Source organism: Xenopus laevis, chromosome 9_10S (genome assembly GCF_017654675.1).
Source record: "Xenopus laevis strain J_2021 chromosome 9_10S, Xenopus_laevis_v10.1, whole genome shotgun sequence".
NCBI classification, from domain to species: domain Eukaryota; kingdom Metazoa; phylum Chordata; class Amphibia; order Anura; family Pipidae; genus Xenopus; species Xenopus laevis.
In genome coordinates this window covers 101,355,532-101,376,463 of record NC_054388.1, presented here as the reverse complement: position 1 = coordinate 101,376,463, position 20,932 = coordinate 101,355,532, and the positions used below count along the sequence as shown (strand labels likewise).

General features: G+C 43.5%; 1 protein-coding gene across 2 annotated transcripts; it reads left to right on the top strand.

Annotated features, from left to right (window-relative positions):
• Nucleotides 1-8,452: 8,452 nt before the first annotated feature.
• pam16.S (presequence translocase associated motor 16 S homeolog) lies at nt 8,453-20,303 on the top strand. 2 transcript variants are annotated; one of them, NM_001096816.1, is given in 5 exon segments: nt 8,453-8,506; nt 11,474-11,558; nt 13,219-13,355; nt 15,774-15,839; nt 19,942-20,303. In NM_001096816.1, coding segments are annotated over 5 exon segments (369 nt in total). In that variant the 5' UTR covers nt 8,453-8,503; the 3' UTR covers nt 20,020-20,303.
• Nucleotides 20,304-20,932: the final 629 nt, after the last annotated feature.

The following is a 20,932-nucleotide window of genomic DNA, read 5'->3' as shown; positions in this document are numbered from 1 at the left end:
GAGCAGGGCCCGCTTGGTGATGTTTAATAAAACGTAATGAAACATTATGATCCTTATTATTTCTACAGCCTCTTCTATTAATATTGTACAATATATAGCGGGAGTCCCCAACCGTTTTTTTACCCGTGAGCCACATTCACATGTAAAAAGAGTTGAGCAACACAAGCATGAAAATAGTTCCAGGGGATTCCAAATAAGGGCTGTGATTGGCTATTAGTATCTCCTGTGGACTGGGAGCCTACAGTTGGCTCTGTTTGGCAGTACTTATAGTTTTCATGTAGCTTAAGTTTGCCTTCAAGCCAAGAATTCAAAAACACGTACCTGCTTTAAGTCCACTGGGAGCAACATCCAAGGGGTTGGTGAGTAACAGTTTACAAGCCACTGGTTGGGGATCACTGATATATGGGAATTGTCCAGGTGTTAATGGGCCCTCCTGCTCCATCCAACTCTTTGCCTTGTATTTCCATACCATGACTGTTCCACATTTCTATATGAGAACAAAGAGGGGAAATGGAGAAAGGGATAGTAACAGAGTAAGTTAGGTTGAAAAAGAACCGTTTAAGTCTATATATAACATGCCTAACTGCCAGTTGATCCAGAGGAAGGCAAAAAAACCCCATTTGAAGCCTCTCCAATTTGCCTCAGAGGGGGAAAAATTCCTTCCTGACTCCAAAATGACAATGGGACCAGTCCCTGAATCAACTTGTACTGTGAGCTATCTCCCATAACCCTGTATTCCCTCACTTGCTAAAATGCCATCCAACCCATTCTTAAAGGAGAACCAAAGCCTTATTAATAAAAACCCCTACCCGACATAGACCCCCCTGCTCCCCCCCAGCCTAGGTGTAATTGCCCCTAAGTTTTACTTACCTCTCTTTGCAGATTCAGTGCAGTGGAGCTCATGCGCGCCATCTTCTGGCTCTTCGGTAATCTTCATGTCTTCTTCCAGCACTTCGGCAATTTCTGTCACTTTCGGTGCATGTGCAGTTGTCAAAAACGAACTGCGCATGCGCTGATACAGCGCTTACTTCACGAAGAAGACCAAAGAGAAAAGATGGCGCCTGTGAGCTCCGCTGTGCCGAATCTGCAAAGAAAGGTAAGTAAAGACTTAGGGGCAATAACGGAAGATTACACCTAGGCTGGGGGGGGGAGCAGGGGGGGTTATGTAAGGGTAGGGTTTTTTATTAATAAGGGTTTGGTTCTCCTTTAAAGCTATCTAATGTATCAGCGGGTAAATTATTTGTGGGACATAATTGTGGGACCAAAAGAATTGTGAAAAATGAGGGAACATTTTAAATCTAACATCAGGGGGTGTAAAGTTGAGGTATAAAATCCATAATACAAGGGTGATCAGTAATTAATGCAGATTACTTGGCAACATAGAAACCAGTTGGTACAGTAAGTACAGTATAAAAAAAGATGAAGAATAAGCAAAACCCAAACACTGTTTTTTTTATTCATCATTTGATGAAAAGGTGGAGATTTTCCAAGTGCAGACAAGGAAGAAGGCTGATGCCAGCGTAGGAGCTCATTCTTGCCCTTCTTTTTTCCACAAGCTGACAGTTGGCTTCGTCTGGCATTAGCCTTAGAACAGGCTATTCCAGTTAATCACCCGAGGGTGTGGGGGGCTTCCTTACTCCAGAAAACTGGCAGTAAGATTTCTCTTTGCATCAGCATTTTTCTGTAATTAGACTAATGGCTGTAATTCTATAAACCCTTGGGTGATTGAAGTATGTACAGTTGTTTCTGCCAACAGCATTTCCCTCAGCCCTCAATGACATTTTCACTGCCCTTAATGTGAAGCCCCATTTCCTCTGCTGCAGGTGGAACTTATTTCTGATCTTATAGAAACCCCTGAAGATGCATAAAGTTATCACGTCCCACTTCTCTGCCTCTTTTCTGGTGTGAAATAGAATATTCATACGTAAATTCATACGTAAAAATAACTTTTTACTTGACTATAAATCCCAGAATACGTTAATCTATAATAAAGGTTGAGGCATGCTGGGAGCTGGAGTCCAGCGACATCAAGGTTGTATTCTTAAAGTAGAAGTAAACCCTACCCCCCTACCCTACATAGACCCCCCCCCCCCAGCCTAGCTGCTACCCCGGGCAGATTCACGGCATCGTAGTTCACAGCAGCCATCTTCTTCTTTTTTGGTCTTCATCGGGTCTTCTTCTGGCGCTTCTGCGATTTTCGTGACTTTCGCCACATGCGAAGACTGCTCCAACTGCGCATGCGCTGATTTGGAACTTACTTCCCAATGAAGACCGAAAAGAAGAAGATGGCTGTCGTGAACTCCGATGCCATCAATCTACACCGAGGGGTAAGTAAAGGGGCAGCTAGGCTGGTGGGGTGGAGGAGGGACTATGTAGGGTAGGTGGTAGGGTTTTTTTAATAAGGGGTTTACTTCTCCTTTAAAGCAATATTGCACAATAAAACGTTTCCAAAACTTTTTTGTAAATCTCCAGTCAGTGGCTGCATTAAAATGCAAAAAAATCCTTCAATGAGAATCCCAGCTGATCTGTATCAATGCGACGCAAACTGATCGGAATCAGGGGCGCTCCACCAATGAGGCGAGTTGAGACACTCGCCTCAGGCGGCAGCGCCCCCCTGGTTGCCAGGTGCGGCAAAAATGCCGCTACTGGTAACGAAGAACCAAATTTCCGGTTTTCAAACCGGAAATTCGGCTCTTCTAGTGCAGAGAGCGCAATCGCACTCTCTGCACTAAGCATCGTGGACCGCCCCTGCCCTCTCCGGCGCTGTAAAGGTTAGTGCTGTGTGGAGGGGTGGGGGCGGCGAAATAAGGCAGCCTCAGGTGGCATAATAGCAAGAATCACCCCTGATCGGAATCCTTAAAATCCCATGACTGTTTGTCACACAAATATGAGAATTACAATTATTTCCTTGTGCATGTAGCATGTTGTTCTTTTGATCCATTATCGCTGTAAGCTACTGATGCAAATGATGCTTTGAATTTTGGGATTTCAGCCAAATACTTAATGAAAAATTCTGGTCAAATCCCAAATTAGTGGATTTGTTGCAGCCCTACAAGATATAAAGGGACAATGCCCCTACCTGACAAGATCAAAATGGAATTACTATATTCCTTGACAAATAACATTACAATCTATTTAGCATAAAATAATTGAAAGATGTCAACAGAGCCGGGCCAAACCGGCTAGACACCATAGGCAACCTGGCCGGCCGCAGCGCCAGCAGAGTGTGCGCTTGCGTGAAATGGAGCATGTGCAAAAATGAAGTGTGCACATGCGCAGGAGCACTATAGACGAAGAGAAAGCAGCGACAGTCGGGGAGAGAGGGGACCAGACATGGGGGAGGTACGTGCCTGACGCCCCCCCCCAACATTGCAAGTCTCTCATGAGAACTGAGTCTCACAGCTTAAAGGGGTTGTTCACCTTTGAGTTAACTTTTAGTATGATGTAGAGCCAGTGGTGTAACTAGATATTACTGGGCCCCACAGCAAATTATTTTTAAGGCTCCCAAAATGTCTAGAGGTTGACTTGTTTTACCAATATTTATTGAATTTGTACATGAGTTGGTACCAAGGGCCAGAATTTTTCTGGCCTATGTGTTAGAGGACCAATAGCGAAAGCCAGTGTTAACCACTCCCACTTTTATACCACACCCACTTTAAACCAAACCCATGTTATTACAAGAACTTCTAAGACCATATGCACATTAATGGTGGTAACACACCAAAAACAAATGTTGAGTGCTTACTGCAGGGATATCACTCATATGTTAAAAAAAGAGTTCATTAAAGGAACAGTAACACCAAAACATGAAAGAATTGCCCTGCACTGGTAAAACTGGTGAGTTTGTTTCAGAAACTCTAATATAGTTTATATAAACAAGCTGCTTTTAGCCATGGGGGCAGCCATTCAAAGCTGAAAAATGAGAAAAGGCACAGGATACACAGCAGATAACAGATTTCTTTAAGTCATACACTTAAATCTTTATGGCTCCTCCTTGGCTGTGGAGAGCACAAAAACACCCAGCACATAACCCCCAACAACTTTTTCCAAATGTCAACAAACCCTCATCAGGCTCACCTCCCACAAGCAGAGTAGGTCAGGCAGAGTTTGGCACACACAGGGAACAAAGGGAAGGCAGATTATGGCACACACATGGAACATAGGGAAGGCAGAGCATGGCACACACAGGGAGCATAGGAAAGGAAAAGTATGGCACACACAGGGAGCATAGGGCAGACAGAGTATGGCACAAACAGGGAGCATAGGGAATGCAGAGTATGGCACACACAGGGAACATAGGGAAGGCAGAGTATGGCACACATAGGTAGCATAGGGCAGGCAGATTATGGCACACACAGGGAGCATAAGGCAGGCAGAGTATGGCACACACAGGGAGCATAGGGCAGAGTATGGCACACACAGTGAGCATAGGGCAGACGGAGTATGGCACACACAGGGAGCATAGGGGAGGCAAAGTATGGCACACACAGGGAACATAGGGCAGGCAGAGTATTGCACACACAGGGAGCATAGGGCAGAGTATTGAACACACAGGGAGCATAAAGAAGGAAAAGTATGGCACACACAGGGAACATAGGGCAGGCAGAGTATTGCACACACAGGGAGCATAGGGCAGAGTATTGCACACACAGGGAGCATAAAGAAGGAAAAGTATGGCACACACAGGGAGCATAGGGAAGGCAGAGTATGGCACACACACAGGGAGCATAAAGAAGGAAAAGTATGGCACACACAGGGATCATAGGGCAAACAGAATATGGCACACACAGGGAGCATAGAGCAAGCAGAATATGGCACACACAGGGAGCATAGGGCAGGCAGAGTATGGCACACACAGGGAGCATAGGGCAAGCAGAGTGTAGGGGCCCCTACGGGTTAATCTGCCCTGCAACTTTAAGGCCCCCACCTTTTTCTTAGAGTGATCTGCCAGAAGAGAATGACACTCCCCTGCTATATAGTGTGTGTAGGGAGTGGCCACTTCCTCTTTGGCCTGTGGATGGTGATCCAGCTGGGTGAGCTCAGGAGAGCCTGGGTACAGCTAGGCCCAGAAAGGCCCATGTGCTTTGGAGAAGAAGTCGGGGACCAGGTAACCCCGTGAATGAGGAATAGTTACACTAGGGCAGACTTGTCATAGTCTCTCTAGGAGAGAAAGGCAGAGAGGTGAGAGAGAAAGAGCAGCTGAAGCTCCAACAAGGATTTGCAGTAAGGGAGGAGCTTCCCAGAGGCTTTATGTGTTGCCTCCAGTCAGGGACCTCAGTGAAGAGGGACTGTAGGGTACAAGCTGCTTTCCTGACAACTTCCAGGAGGGAATGTGTGTGAATACTGCAAATGTCTAATGGAGACCTTTCCTCTGTGAGAAATGCCTAATGCCTGCAGCTCTGTGTGAGTAAATGTGCTATTGCCTCAGCTCCTGTGTGAGTACTAAACCTGTGGTCACTTGCCTTGTGCATAGTTAAATAAACCGTTTCTGTTTTACTGTAAGAACCTTCTGGTGCCCATCTTTTGTTGTATGCACAGTAGCCTGGGGGATGTAGTTGCACTACACCATAGAGGGAACACTTCCACATGGCGAAGGCCCTGACCCTGTTGTGTGAGTCGCAGTGTAACCCATGCTTCTACTGCTAGCTGGACAGTTTAACTATTTGTGTGCTATGCATCCCAAATAGGTGTTACAAGAGTATGGCACACACAGGGAAGGCAGAATAGAGCAGGAGACAGGGAAACCTATCAGGACTCTAAGATGGACAGTTCATACTGTGGTACATACAGCGACACAATGCTGGTGCCCCGGCTGAGTTGTGAACAGTACAGGGCTTTAGGGTGGTGGCACACCTGAAAACTGGGGGAAGATTAGTGATCCAGCGACAAGTCTCCTCTTCTTCGGGCGAATAATCTCCCTGAAATGCCTTCCCGCAGCCAAGAATGTGAATCGTCAATGGGATGGCATACGGATTCCTGGCATAAGTTTCCTTTTGAAGCAGCTTCGGAAAACAAGCCCTCCGAGTGCCATCCCGCCGGCAATTAACATTAGTCGGCCGAAGAAGAGATTTGTCGCTGGGCAACTAATCTTCCCAGAACGCTACGTGTGCCACCATTAACAAGGGAAGCAGTCACAGCATGTGGACTTTCATGTGGGGGTCACACAAGGGGGGGGGGTTGTGGGCTAGATGCGGCCTGTGGGCAGCCAGTTGTACAGCCCTGATAAAGGACATAAAACTGCCGATTGGACAGCATTGATATACAGAGTGATATTCTGAGATAGTTGGCAATTGTATTATTTGTGGTTTTTGAATTATTTAGCTTTTTATTCATCAGCTCTACAGTTTTCAATTTCAGAAATCTGGTTACTAGGGTCCAAATTCCCCTAGCAGCCATGCACTGATATAAATAAGAGACTGGGAAGTGAATAGGAGAGGCCTGAATAGAAAGACTTCCATTTGAAAGCTGGAAAGAGTCAGAAGAAGGAAAATAATTAAAAAACATTAAAAAATAAATAATGAAGACCAATTGAAAAGTTGCTTAGAATTGCCCATTCTATAACATACTAAACATAGTAATAAACCCCCCCGTACCAAAAGCCCTCCTAAACTACCTGCCATTACCCCCATCAAAAAACAACCCCTTAAAGTAGAATTTAACCATTAACTAACCCCCCCACCCTACATAGACCCCCCTCCCTCCTCCTCCCCCCAGCCTAGCTGCTATCCCGGGGGAAATGCCCCTAACTTTTTTTTACATACCCCTTGATGCAGATTCGGGGATTGGAGGTCACGGCAGCCATTTTTTAGTGTCTTAGTGTCTTCTTCCGGTGCTTTGGCAATTTCTGTCTATTTCGGCTCATGTGCAGTTGTCGTGAACCGGGAGATTGCTCCAACTGCGCATGCGCCGATCTGTCTCAGATTACCGAAGACTCTGAAGATGGCTGCCGTGAACTGCGATCCCTGAATCTGCACCGAGGGGTAAGTAAAAAGTTAGGTGCATTTCCCTGGGTTAGCAGCTAGGCTGGGGTAGAGGAGGGGGTCTAGGTATGGTAGGGGTGATAGGGTTTTTTTTAGTTAAGGGTTGGAAAAAAAATCGGACCCGGTTGTAATGTTTCTTCACAATCCTGCAGACTGGGAATTGTCCAGTATATGCAGCCCCTGAGTAATGACAATGCAACCATTTATACTTCATTTTTAGAATTGAAAATAAAAAAAGTTTTAATTAAAAAAAAAAAACAGACCCTAAAATGCAGCGCAGCGGCAAGCAGTTAAGGGGGGCTGTTTTGCAGCGGCAGCCCAGGCGGCCATTCGCCTTAGGGAAACTGGCCGGTCACAGCACTCGTGCATGCGTGAAAAGATGGCCGAATGGATGTGCAATGCGCACAAATAGGTACCAGCCAGAGTGGAGAGAAGGGAACCGGACTGGGGGTAGGAGGCAGAGAAGGTATGTACCTGGCAACTAGGGTTTCCACCTTTTCTGGAAAAAAATACCGGCCTTCCTATATATTTATCTTTTTTCCGTATTAATAACATTGGGATCATCCATCATTTTTACCAACCAGGTGGCAACCCCCTCTGCTTTGATCCCTAGGCACGTGCCTACTCTGCCTCCTAGTGTTGCCACCTGGCCGGTAAAAATGATGGTTGATCCCAATGTTATTAATAGGGAAATAGGATAAGAATATAGGAAGGCTGGTATTTTTTTCCAGAAAAGGTGGCAACCCTATCTCTACTCCCACCCCATCCCCCCCCCCCCCCTAGTTCTGGCCCTGCTTTTTTGCTACTGGGGTTTAGTTCTCATTTAAAGGTGAACCGACCCTTTAAAAGGCAATTTCATGTTCATTAGAAAAAAAAAGCCGGCGTAGGGACCATGCAGCCTCGGGGAGCTGCTTCATGAAATTTGCCAAGTGTGATACTGCACCCCCTTTCTACCCTGACCCACCCCCTGCCAAACTCCCTATTTCAAATATTTTTGAATATTGAACTACTTCATTTAATATGACTTTGCCTTTTCTTCTGTGTAAACTGAGAAAAACGACAAAACAATTCAGTCCCCAATAAAAACATTGTAAGAGCAGCCCAGGACACTGTGTTAACGAATAACGAAAGAAACACCTCCACAGAAGTTTCAATATAACAATTCCCAATTATTGTGATCCTCAGCTAAATAAACCTAATCACAAACCACTTCCTAACCTTCCCCACTAAACTATTACTGGAGCTGTATTATGGCAGTAAAGGCGCCCACACTCTCAAGAAGTAACATTGCTCTCTGAGAGAACAAAGATGGCGCTACTGCACATCCGGTTGTACAGCATACGCGATGTTATTGGAAAGGCTGCATTCTGTCACGTTACATCAGCCAAAAGGGGAGCTGTCATGGTAACCCTTGCGGACGAAAAGGGGGACCAAGATGGCCGGCTAGCGTCTTCCGGTTGCACTATTCCCTCAGTTCCCGCAAGGATAACCTTGAATTTTTCAGCGCTAGGCGCCGAATCACGATGGTAAGTGAGAAATAAGAAAAGGGGGCATTAGATACAGATCTGTCTAAGCGCGGGGATAGGACACGTGACGTGCGGAGATGAAAACTCACGTGGGGACAGGTAACCAATGTCATGTGGCGCTGACACCAGTGAGTGGCATTTGTTGTTATTTTGGCCAGACTGTACCATGAATCGGCCTAATGGATACAGAGCAGGGTTTGTCCTATTCCCTTCCTCGCCTCGTCACTATATAACAGGCTTGTCAGCTTCCTGGCAATTGTCCTTCAGTTTCACTCTGTGAAAGTTATAGTATTTTATACATACCTCCCAACTGTCCCTTTTTCAGAGGGACAGTCCCTCTTTTGACAGCTCAACCTACAGTCCCTCATTTGTACTGAAAAGTCCCTACTTTCTCTGCACTGAACAGACAGAAGAAGAAACATAGTTTCTAACTTAATTGGCTTTTAGCAGAGAGCACAGAACAGGTGCAAATAAGATACTTTGTAACAATTTTGAGACACAAAAAAAAACTTTAGATAAGGAGAAATACTTTCATAACCTGCCAAATTATGTAAAAGAACATGGTAATTAGGGGGTGTGGCCACAGAAAAGGGCGTGGTCAAAAAAATCGCTGTTCTACGTGCGAAAAAAAATGTCCCTCTTTTTACTTCCAAAATGTTGGGAGGTATGTTTATAATTCTAGTCTGTAAAGCAGCAGCCTGTCCCCTAGAGCTGTACAGTACAGACTGGGGAGAACACAAGACAGACAAAATAATGGCACAAGCATTAGGGACCTGCCCACAAGAGCTTACGATCTAGGGGTGCCTGACTGTAAGTCTGATATTCGACTTCCATTCTTGGATATTTACTCCTTTTGGACACATATGAGGAATACAGCATCCGTGGCCAGTGCCGCTGTTCTTCTTTCAATGTGGGGTACTTAAATAGAAGGAAAGGTCTTTTAACTTGAGGGTGACAAAAGTTAGGCACCCCCAAGTTATTGCACTTACTTGACACCCCGGGCCGGTGCTCCTATCAGCAGAAAACTGCACTGGCCTGGGATTCGTCCAGTGAGCACCACGGTGCGATCATTTTCTTTCTTCAAATTTCCCGGGGCAGATGCATTCGCAGTAAAACGAAATAGCCGACTTTTTAGTTAAAGTTCAGCTTTACACTCTACTGCACATGCGCAGCCGTGAGAAGGAAGAAGAAGCCAGAAGACGATCGCTCAGTGGTGCTCACTGGAAGAATCCTGGCCTGGGGCAGTTTTATGCTGATGGGAGCACCAGCCCTAGGTTTCAGGTAAGTACATGCAATCACTTGGGGTGCCAAAAAAGACCTTTCCTTCTCCTTGAAAACCCTCAAAGTAATGCTGCTCTGAGTCCTCTGTCATAAGAAAAACTGCATTCCTTCTATTGTGTACTCATGGGCTTCTGTATCAGACTGTTTTCAGCATAAACGCCCCGGGCATGAGCATGCTCAGTTTGCTCCTCTCCCCCCCCCTTCTCTGCTGTAATCTGAGCCCAGAGCTATAAGTGAGCAGGGAGAGACTCAGGCAGGAAGTGATGTCACACTAAGCTAATACTACAGCTGCTATCCTAAACAAACAGAGAGCTTCTAGATCTTTTTACTCAGGTATGGTAAAACATTCTACAGAATAAATATAACATTCTAGCTTGTACTATTGCAGCTAATCTATTGTCAGTAAAATGCGTCCGTCGCTTGCCTTCTCCTTTAAGGGGAAATTTGAAATAGAAAACAAAAGAAAATTATGGGAATGCAAATGAATGAAAACTTTCAACTCTCTGGAGAAGAGACTGAACCTTGGCTTTGGATCTATAGCTACTTATGTGGATTAATAACAGCCTGCGCCAAGTCACAAACAGGCAGTTGTTGGGACACATGTCTAACTGCTCACATGGAATTCCTTTTATTTCACACTCCATTAATTCAGGCCACATTTATATTCAGCCACTTTGATCCACATTATCTTGTACCTTATTGTTTGGTGGTTCTGTCCCATTGTATGTGACTTTGCTAACCCCTCACTCAGAGATAATATAATAAAAAAAAATTCTGGATTTGTTTCCATCTTGGTAAGAGGTATAGATTTTCTCTTTTAAAGTTTTCTATTTGTTTGCTCTGTCAAAATTGAGCTTTCTTATCATTTTACGTTTCCCTGTCAATCCTTAGCAGATTTAGATTTGCACATGTGCAACAGAGTAAAGCCATTGACTGGACATCCACGAGTCTTAGGGCGAGGTCACGTGGAGTTTTTACACTGCGTTTTTAAAAACGTACAGCTAAGTGTAAATACGCACTTAATGAAGCCCTATCGAAAATAATGGAATATGCACTATGGCAATTCCCGCAGGGCACTTGCAAGCCAACATCCACCACGCAATGCCAGTATTTGCATTTTTTTAGCAGAAACACCAATACGCCATAGAAATGCCATATTATTGAACTCTATGGGATCCGCAGGTTTGGAAATACACTTTGCTGAAATAAGCCGCTAGGCAGCTAAATGGATTGCGCATAAATGCATTTACGGCGTTGTTTGTTGGTGACATAATTGCGTGGCGTATTGACGATCAGTACGGTTACATTTTGCACGTAAATTGCTTTTCCACTTGGCTTTTTTTCACAAAAGTTTACTAAAATTCTGAGTGATATTGTGGGGAATGAGAAAACCAGAAATGCATGTTAGTGGTTTCACTGGCATATTTATGCTCGACCGAGTGTTTTTAAAAACGCCATGTAAAAACACCTGACCTTGCCCGAAGTCTGTGCTAGGGGCACCTGGGAAAAGTAAGTATAATGGCGGTGCTCTATTGCTTTTATTCCCAGGGCAGATTTTCTTCTAAAACAAGCAAATGAATGTATTGGGGGGGAGTCTAACCTATTACTGATGCCAGTGAATTTACCTTTCTTTATCTTGGAAATCTTTTTATTTACACCCTGTGCCCTTTGTGATTTACTCTACAGGCCAAGTACTTGGCACAGATCGTGTTGATGGGTGTGCAAGTGGTGGGCCGGGCATTCACACGTGCCCTACGTCAGGAGTTTGCCGGTAAGAATATAATATATATGCATAGGCACTGGATCCCTTATCCAGAAACCTGTTATACAAAAAGCTCTTCATTAACACAATGACTACCTTCCATTAAGTACATTTTAAGCAAATGATTTTTAGCAGACTTAAGGTGGCCATATACGGGCAGATTAAAGCGGCCGATATCGGTCCTTTAGAGCTATTGGGCTTATCTAATATGTGTATGTGGGCTTCCGATGGGTCTTCCCGATCGATATCTGGCCACAATATCGATCGGGAAGGTTTAATTTTTCAGGCAATCAACCTGTCGGAGCCCATTGCTACTCATTGCATTCCCATTGTTCGGCCCTAGAGCCCAATGTTCGGAATATAGCCCTGTGTTGGTGGGCATATTGGGGAAAGATCCACTCGTTTGGCGGTTGTAGCCAAACGAGGGGATCTATAGTGTATGGCCAGCTTTACCCAGTTTACAGAAAGATCCATTATCCGGAAAACTGCAGGTCCCAAGCATTCGGGGTAATAGGTTCTATATCTGTATATATTATTTATCCATGAGGGCTGTGAAAGAGTTTCATTAAAATGCACAGATTTTATGTACTCCATTTAATTTCCCCCAGATTGGACTTTTTTCATACTCTAATGCAGTGATCCCCAACCAGTAGCTCGCGAGCAACATGTTGCTCTCCAACCCCTTGGATGTTGCTCTCTGTGTCCTCAAAGCAGAAGCTTATTTTTGAATTCCAGGCATGGAAGCAAGTTTTAATTGCATAAAAACTAAGTATAGTACCAAGTAGAGCCTCTTATAGGCTGCCAGTCCACATAGGGGCAACCAAAGAGCCAATCACAGCTCTTATTTGGCACCCCAAGGGACTATTTTATGCTTGTGTTGCTCTCCAACTCTTTTTACATTTGAATGTGGCTCACGGGTAAAAAAAGGTTGGGGACCCCTGCTCTAATGCATTTTAGTGATCCCATTTCCGGTCATAATTTTGCCCCAATTTCCTAAAAAAAAACAGGTCGTCTCCTGTCAGTGTGATATTTGGTAGTTTACACTTTTTAACTACCCCCCCCCCCATTCTCCATTTTCCTGGATTTTGTTTTCTTTTTACAGGGTTTTACTATATGGGACCTAGCTGCTTTTTAAAGTCATTGTGAGAGATATACTTTGCATTTATATGTGGCTACGTCTAGTTCCACACATTAATATTGCCCAATAGAGCTATACATGCATATACAAGAGATTATAGATATATACAGTAATAACTGACCACTTGTCTCATACATGGAGCAATGGTCCTGCTGTGTCACTGGCCATCAATATCTAGTATGTATAGCCAGTCAGATAAGGGGGCGGCTTTCATTTCAAGCAATTTAAAGTAAAATTGCCAAACGCTCAGCTTTTACTTCCCCTTTAAATACGAGGCATCTCTTATCTCCTAATTATAGGAGGAGATGCTGAAGCCAAGGGTTGAGGTTTTCTGCGTGAGCTACAACAGAATATCACCATCTGTCCATGACCACTAGGGCTGCTTTTGTAACATGTCTCTGTAAGAGAAACCTTATTTATGGAGTCACAGTAGGTCCATTTTCACAGTAATGTTTCACAGTAATGTTCATTTCTATATGAATTTCATTATTCATTAATTTATCTTCTTTTCCTATGATGTGTATGTTGCAGCAAGCAAGACAGCAGCAGAAGCTAGGGGACGAGCTGGGACAGAATCAGCAGCAGTCAGCAGCCTGTCTGGGATAAGCTTTCAGGAGGCCCAACAAATCCTTAATGTCTCCAAACTAACCCCGGAGGAGATCCAGAAGGTATGGGTGATATATGATATGAGCTGTGCCTAATATATATCTACATAGACTTGGGGCACTTGGGGTCAAGAAAGTACCCTATAAGTAGATCACAAAGCGACTACCTTCACCTTCTCTCCCCTCTCCTTTATCCCTATCACTTTTTCTTTCTTCGTCATCCTCATTTGGTAAGTTATCCTCATTTAGTATGTTTTATACAGGTACCCAGTATCCTGAATTACGGAAAGGCCGTCTCCCATAGACTCCATTTTATCCAAATTTTTAAAAATGATTTCCTTTTATTTCTATAATAATAAAACAGTAGCTTGTACTTGATCCAAACTGATATATAATGAATCCTTATTGGAAGCAAAACCAAATTGGGTTTATTTAATTTATACATGATTTTCTAGTAGACTTAAGGTATGCAGATCCAAATTACGGAAAGATCCATTATCCGGAAAACCCCAGGTCCCGAGCATTCTGGATAACAGATCCCATAACTGTACTTACATTAACATATTAACAAGACACAGTTATAATACCAGTCATGGACGTTGCCCAGGCTGAAAGAAACAAAAGTAGGATACAGAGTATTATGGTATATAGTAATTAATAGGCTTAATTCTACTGCAATGCTTAAAAATGTCTGCTACGTGGGACTGAGAACCATTTCTGTAAAAACATGTTGCATCTGAATTTCTCATATTGTGTACTACATGCTCAATATTCATTGTGTCATATAATTTCACTGATGATACCTTTTTCTATATTCTGTTATTTTATGAATGTAAAAATTGTTTAAATAAATACTGAAAAAAATAAAAAGAGAGATTGCTGCAGTTGGACTGGAGATTTTGGGTAACTTCAGTGCAGAGGTATGTTAAGAAGAAGAGTTAAGAAGCCCTTGGCATGCACTAGTCCCTAGGAAATACACAACTGGTTGTGACTGAGAGCTCTTAGCGCTTCCTAATAGTGGCCCAAAAGCTCTTAGGGGTAAGGTCACACCTGGAGATTCGGGGAGATTTAGTCGCCCGGCAACTAATCGCCTCTTCTTTGGGACGACTAATCTCCCCAAACTGCTTCCCCGTGTCGTCCGTCTGCTTCAATGAAAAAACGCCTGCGCCAATGCACTTGTGGCGCTTTGATTTCGGAAGTTGCCAAAAGTTTCCTCACGAGTAAACTTCGGGCAACTTCGGAAATTGAAGCAGACGGAAGACACGGGGAAGCAGTTCGGGGAGATTAGTTGCCGGGCGACTAAATCTCCCCGAATCTCCAGGTGTGCCCTTACCCTTAGCCTCTATAATTTTGTCCCTCCAGGGGAATAGACAGCAAATAAATAGCATTTAGGGGGTTTAGACTCCAGTAAGAAAGCCTGCTGCATACAGAAATGTCACCCTCCTCCCTGTCTAGGGCTGGATTGCATCATATCATTTTAAAGGAGAACTAAAGCCTAACTAAAGAAGTAACTAGAAATGTTGTACATTGTTTTGTGCTTCTGTACCGGCCCAAGGCAACCACAGCCCTTTAGCAGTAAAGATCTGTGTCTCCAAAGATGCCCCAGTAGCTCCCCATCTTCTTTTCTGCTGATTCACTGCACATGCTCTGTGCTGCTGTCACTTACTGAGCTTAGGGACCCACTCACAATATACAGTACACATAGAATAGAAATGTCACAATATAAGACTGATTAGTAATTAATACAGATAATTACTACATGGCAGCACAGAAACCAGTGCAATTAGCATCAGAATTTAATAATCAGCAAACCTGTAGCATCAGCTTATATTACAGGGGAAGCTCATTTTCTGCAGGATAATTAGTGATGACCCCTAAGCTTAGCTTCTCAACAGCTGCTCAGAGCCCACTGAGCATGTGAGTGTCACAGACACTTTCCAAGATGGTGACCCCCTGTGACAAGTTTGAAGTCCTGGACCATTGCTGCTATTGACAAGCTGAAACTTTAGGCTGGTGCAGTAAATTCAGTGTATAAAATATGCCATTTTTAGCCATATTAATTTTTAGGTTTTAGTTCTCCTTTAACCCATGCACACACATTATACCTTTGGGTGAAGTCCTATGATATATTTGTAATAATGTTAATATTTAGCTTGGAGCTGCATTATGAATGTTACACTGTCTGTATGTAATTACTGTGAGATGTCGCTAGTGGTGGGCCCCGAGCAGACCCAGTCCAACCCCGTCTCTGTAACGTTTCTACCCTCTTGTTTGTAGATTGTCTTATACCCTACTTTTCTGTGCTTTCCTAGAGACAATAACCTCTCGGCTCCCTCAGGCGTAACTCCTCAGTGTTACATGACATTGGCATCAATAATGAACGGCACCAGTGAGGTTATTGGCATCAGCCCATTATCCTTGTCCTTCTCACTCACAGGCTGTTTTATTCTTCTATTGTGACCTCATCTCTTCTTTTTACAGAACTATGAGCACCTGTTCAAGGTGAACGACAAAGCGGTGGGAGGATCCTTTTACTTGCAGTCTAAGGTGAGGTGCCACCCAAGTATGGGTAACCCTGCAATGCCCAACCTCTACATATATTATTCCACCATTTTACATGTACAAAGCAGGTTTTGGAGTTGTTTGTGACTTACCTTCTTGGGTTTCTTGGTGTGATTCAATGCTGCAAAACAACCCAACAAGAGCTCTTTCATATGGAATGGGGTTCATGCATTGATATATTTTGTAATACAGGTATGGTATCTGTTATCCGCAAACCTGTTATCCAGAAAGGCCGTCTCCCATTTTATCCAAATATTCCAAATTTCTACAAATGATTTCCATTTTCTCTGTAATAATAAAACAGTAACTTGTACTTGATCCAAACTGAGATCTAATTAATTCTTATTAAAAGCAAAACAATCCTATTGGGTTCATTTAATGTTTATATGATTTTCTAGTAGACTTAAAGGGATACTTTCATGGGAAAAAGTGTTTTTTTTTTCAAAACACATCAGTTAATAGTGCTGCTCCAGCAGAATTCTGCACTGAAATCGATTTCTCAAAAGAGCAAACAGTTTTTTTATATTTAATTTTGAAATCTGACATGAGGCTAGACATATTGTCAGTTTCCCAGCTGCCCCCAGTCATGTGACTTCTGCCTGCACTTTAGGATGGAACTGCTTTCTGGCAGGCTGTTATTTCTCCTACTCAATGTAACTGAATCAGTCTCAGTGGTACTTGGCTTTTACTATTGAGTGTTGTTTTTGGATATAGCAGGCAGCTGTTATCTTGTGTTAGGGAGCTGCTATCTGGTTACCTTCCCATTGTTCTTTTGTTTGGCTGCTGGGGGGGGGGGGTGGAGGGGTGATATCACTCTAACTTGCAGTACAGCAGTAAAGAGTGATTGAAGTTTATCAGAACACAAGTCACATGACTGGGGGCAGCTGGGAAACTGACATTATGTCCAGCCCCATGTCAGATTTCAAAATTGAATATAAAAAAATCTGTTTGCTCTTTTGAAAGATGGGTGTCAGTGCAGAATTCTGCTGGAGCAGCACTATTAACTAATGTGTTTTGGAAAAAAAACACGTTTTCCCATGACAGTATCCTGTTAATTCTACTAGAGCACTATTAAAGGGAATCTGTCATCATTTTAAACTTTTTTTTTTTTTTGCCTTTTTATAAAAAGTACACCTCACTAAACACTGTCTGGCAACTAAAATGTTAATTCACAAATTCATACACAAGTTATTACAGTTTTTATTGTGTCATGGGGGCTTCCATATTTGCTCATTATACATTCATCAAGCGCTGCACTTACAGCAGGCACGGCATTACCTGTGTGCTTGGAGGCAGCCAGCCTCTGTTGAAAAGCCAAGTCGCACTACGACATGAGATCCTTCTGTGTACTCCCCCTCCCCTTCTGTGTACTCCCCTCCCCTCTCTGCTCATTCGTGTTATGTCACCAGGAGAGCGGTCACATGGTCTGCAGAGCAGCTACTGCTTTTACTTTCACACTTCCTGTCTGCTCTCCAGCGTCCACGAGCAGCCCTTCTCAAACAAGTGGCTATAACAGCTCCTGTCCTCCGGTAAATTTACAGCTCTGCATTCCATTGAAGTAACGTTTGCAGAGTTGGGAGGGGGGAACTTTTACTCATTGCTGCCTTCATTTGTTTATTTGAGGCTGGTTACAAGATAAGGTGATAGAGCTGTGACCATGTTCCCTCTGCTTTCCCACCCCCACACAGACCTCACTGTGCCTGCAATGTTTATGTTTTGATTAATTACCTACTGCCATCCCTCTCCATTTATGAACTATACAAAGTAGCCCTGAACTATTTAACCCTTCCTAGACTTTATCGTTTCCCCCCTGCTTCTCAAGTATGTCCTTATTTTTTCATTGTTCTGTTCCCTATCATCAGTCTTTATAAGGTCACAGAACAACCCCTCAGTGACTTCTAATATCCTTATCATTTACAGTAGGGGGTACATTATCCCTTATAATACATGAGTGATACTCAGAGTTCCCTGTATAACTCAGCCTGCAGCCTTGTGCCTTTATATGGTCACAGAACAACCCCTCAGTGACTTCTAATATCCTTATCATTTACAGTAGGGGGTACATTATCCCTTATAATACATGAGTGATACTCAGAGTTCCCTGTATAACTCAGCCTGCAGCCTTGTGCCTTTATATGGTCACAGAACCACCCCTCAGTGACTTCTAATATCCTTATCATTTACAGTAGGGGGTACATTATCCCTTATAAAACACGAGTGATACTCAGAGTTCCCTGTATAACTCAGTCTGCAGCCTTGTTTTAGTCAAAGCAAAGCACTGGTAACAGCAGGCAGCTACAGAGCTCCTCTCAGTCCAATCAGCAGAATCCTTCTGAAGAGCTGTCAGTGAAAGCTGTTATCTTGATACCTGCCTATTGTTCAATTGACAGGCTAAGCAAACAAGGCTCTGTTTACATTACATCAGCTGGTAGGAGGGAGGGGGTGATATCACTCCAACTTGCAGTGCAGCAGTAAAGTGTGCCTGAAGTTTATCAGAGCACAAGTCACATGACTGGGGGCTGCTGGGAAAATGTCAAAATGTCTAGCCCCATAGCAAATTTCAAAATTAAATATAAAAAAATCAGTTTGCTCTTTTGAAAAACGGATTTCAATGCAGGATTCTGCTGGAGTAGCACTATTAACTGATGCATTTTGTAAAAAACATGTTTTCCCGCGACAGTATCCCTTTAACTGGTGCGTTTTGAAAAAAACATGTTTTCCCATGACAGTATCCCTTTAAGGTATAATAAGATCCAAATTATGAAAAGATGTTATCCAGAATACCCCAGGTCCCGAGCATTCTGGATAACGGATCCCATAACTGTATTTGTATTTTTCATGTTTTCTTCCTTTAAAACTGCTTCAACCGGGGCCATTGATGTCTATGAGTGCAGTGAGGAAAGTGCAATTTTGAGCTCAGTTTGCCATGTTTTTTCCCCATAATTCAGCATTTATTCCCTATAACTGCAGTTGCAACGAGACGTTGCACCTGACACAGTTGTGGCGTCACAATTACCGCAATTCCGCTTGTACTTTTGCCATAAATCAGATGCAATTGCCCTGATAGTTTTCCAGCGCTGTGTTCGGTAGATGATTGACAGGTGCCCACTTCTTTAGATGCAGGTGAGCTCTGCCTATCGGCACACGGTGTTGAGGGAACCCTGGACAGCTACTGGCTGGTCCGGAAGTGGTGGCAGTTTCAGGGTTCATCTGCGTCAATAGGTGCAACTGTGTTACATTCAGATCGGGAGTCGGGAGGGATTGAGCAGCGCCAACACAAGTGCATTTGGGCACAGGCACCTTTAATGAATTGGGTTTCACTGCAGGGAAATTTGAGCGCGAGCAACTGTGCTTGTGTCGGAAATGACTCCTTCCATTTCTCACTTGCTGTAAGCTGCCATCTTACTTTTCTAGACCCTCCCACAGCGACTCACTGATTGACAACTACCTGCTGATTATTTATGGCACAGATATACCAATGCCCAGGTTGTACCATGTGATACATGCACAATAAGACCTAGATCCGTTTGTTGCCAGCATTGGACTGGAGGCCCATGACAGTATCTCTTTAAGCATCTTGGTGGTAAAGATGGAAAAAAAAGGCATAAAAGTGCTGTATGTGTCTCCAGGCCAAAATGCCTGACAAGCCTGAAGGAATCCGCTGTAGAAGTGAAACTGATCAGATAATGGCCTCGCTAAGTAGCAAATTGCACCTATTGGTTCCCAAGTAACTGGCTCAGACTTTGTCATTGGGCTTAAGCTTCTATAAAGCCTAACACGGAGCCCAGAACTCTGCCTGTGAATTCATCCATGCGGGGAGATTAGCATCTGACATGTAAGGATTTGGGCATCAAGCAGGAATACGTACTCATGGCGGCTGACAGTTTGGAATTTTAAAAGCTACGATGTTTAACTGCTTTTAAAATGCACTCGATGCTTTATGAGTAGGAAATGTTGCTGGTTGTAACAAGATGGCCGCCACTAGGCACACACATGTATTATGTATATTGGTCACAGGTACAAATCTGCCCATGGATTGGTTATATCAGTAACAGGACTGATGGGAAATGCTTTGCCTTCTCTACAGGTTGTTCGAGCCAAGGAGCGATTAGATCAGGAGATGGAAATTCAGTCAAAGACGTCCAATCCAAAAGAAGAGACGTGACTGGCAGCGCAAAATGCGTTGTGTCCCGATTCCTGTCCTGTTACATTTGGACCACTCTAGAAGATTGGATACGGCTTCAGTTCTCTCCAAGCAAAGTGCAATCAGCTGTAAGAAACACACAACATCGTTTGGAGAAAAGGTCACTAGCGCAATACGATGGTTTCACCAATGTATCATTCCTTGTGACATAAGGGAAGACTTGGTGCCAGAATATTGCTGTGTGTGAGCTGCATTATTGGTTCTTGTTTTTATGGTCACAATAAAAAGCCTCTTAATGATCTGCATCCACTTGTGGGTGATTCCATATGTTCCTTCATTAGCTGAACCCCTCCTGTTAGCTTATTCCTTTAAGTGACATTAAGGGGCCCATTCACTAAGTTCGAGTGAAGGAATAGAAGAAAAAAATACTTCGAATTTCGAAGTGTTTTTTTGGCTACTTCGACCTTCGACTACGACTTCAAATTGAATGATTCGAACTAAAAATCGTTCGACTATTCGACCATTCGATAGTCGAAGTACTGTCTCTTTAAGAAAAAACTTCGACCCCCTAGATCGCCACCTAAAAGCTACCGAAGTCAATGTTAGCCTATGGGGAAGGTCCCCATAGTCTTGGCTATCTTTTTTTGGTCGAAGGATAATCCTTCGATCGTTGGATTAAAATCCTTCAAATCGTTCGATTCTAAGGATTTAATCGTTTGATCGCACGATTATTCCTTCGATCGTTCGATCTAACTATTTGCGCAAAATCCTTCGACTTCGTTATTCGAAGTCGAAGGATTTCAATTCCCCAGTCGAATATCGAGGGTTAATTAACCCTCGATATTCGACCCTTGGTACATCTGCCCCTGAGTAAGATATTGCTAAGAGGAGCCCAAGTGCTTAAAGGAGAACTAAACCCCTAAAGTTAAAAAAA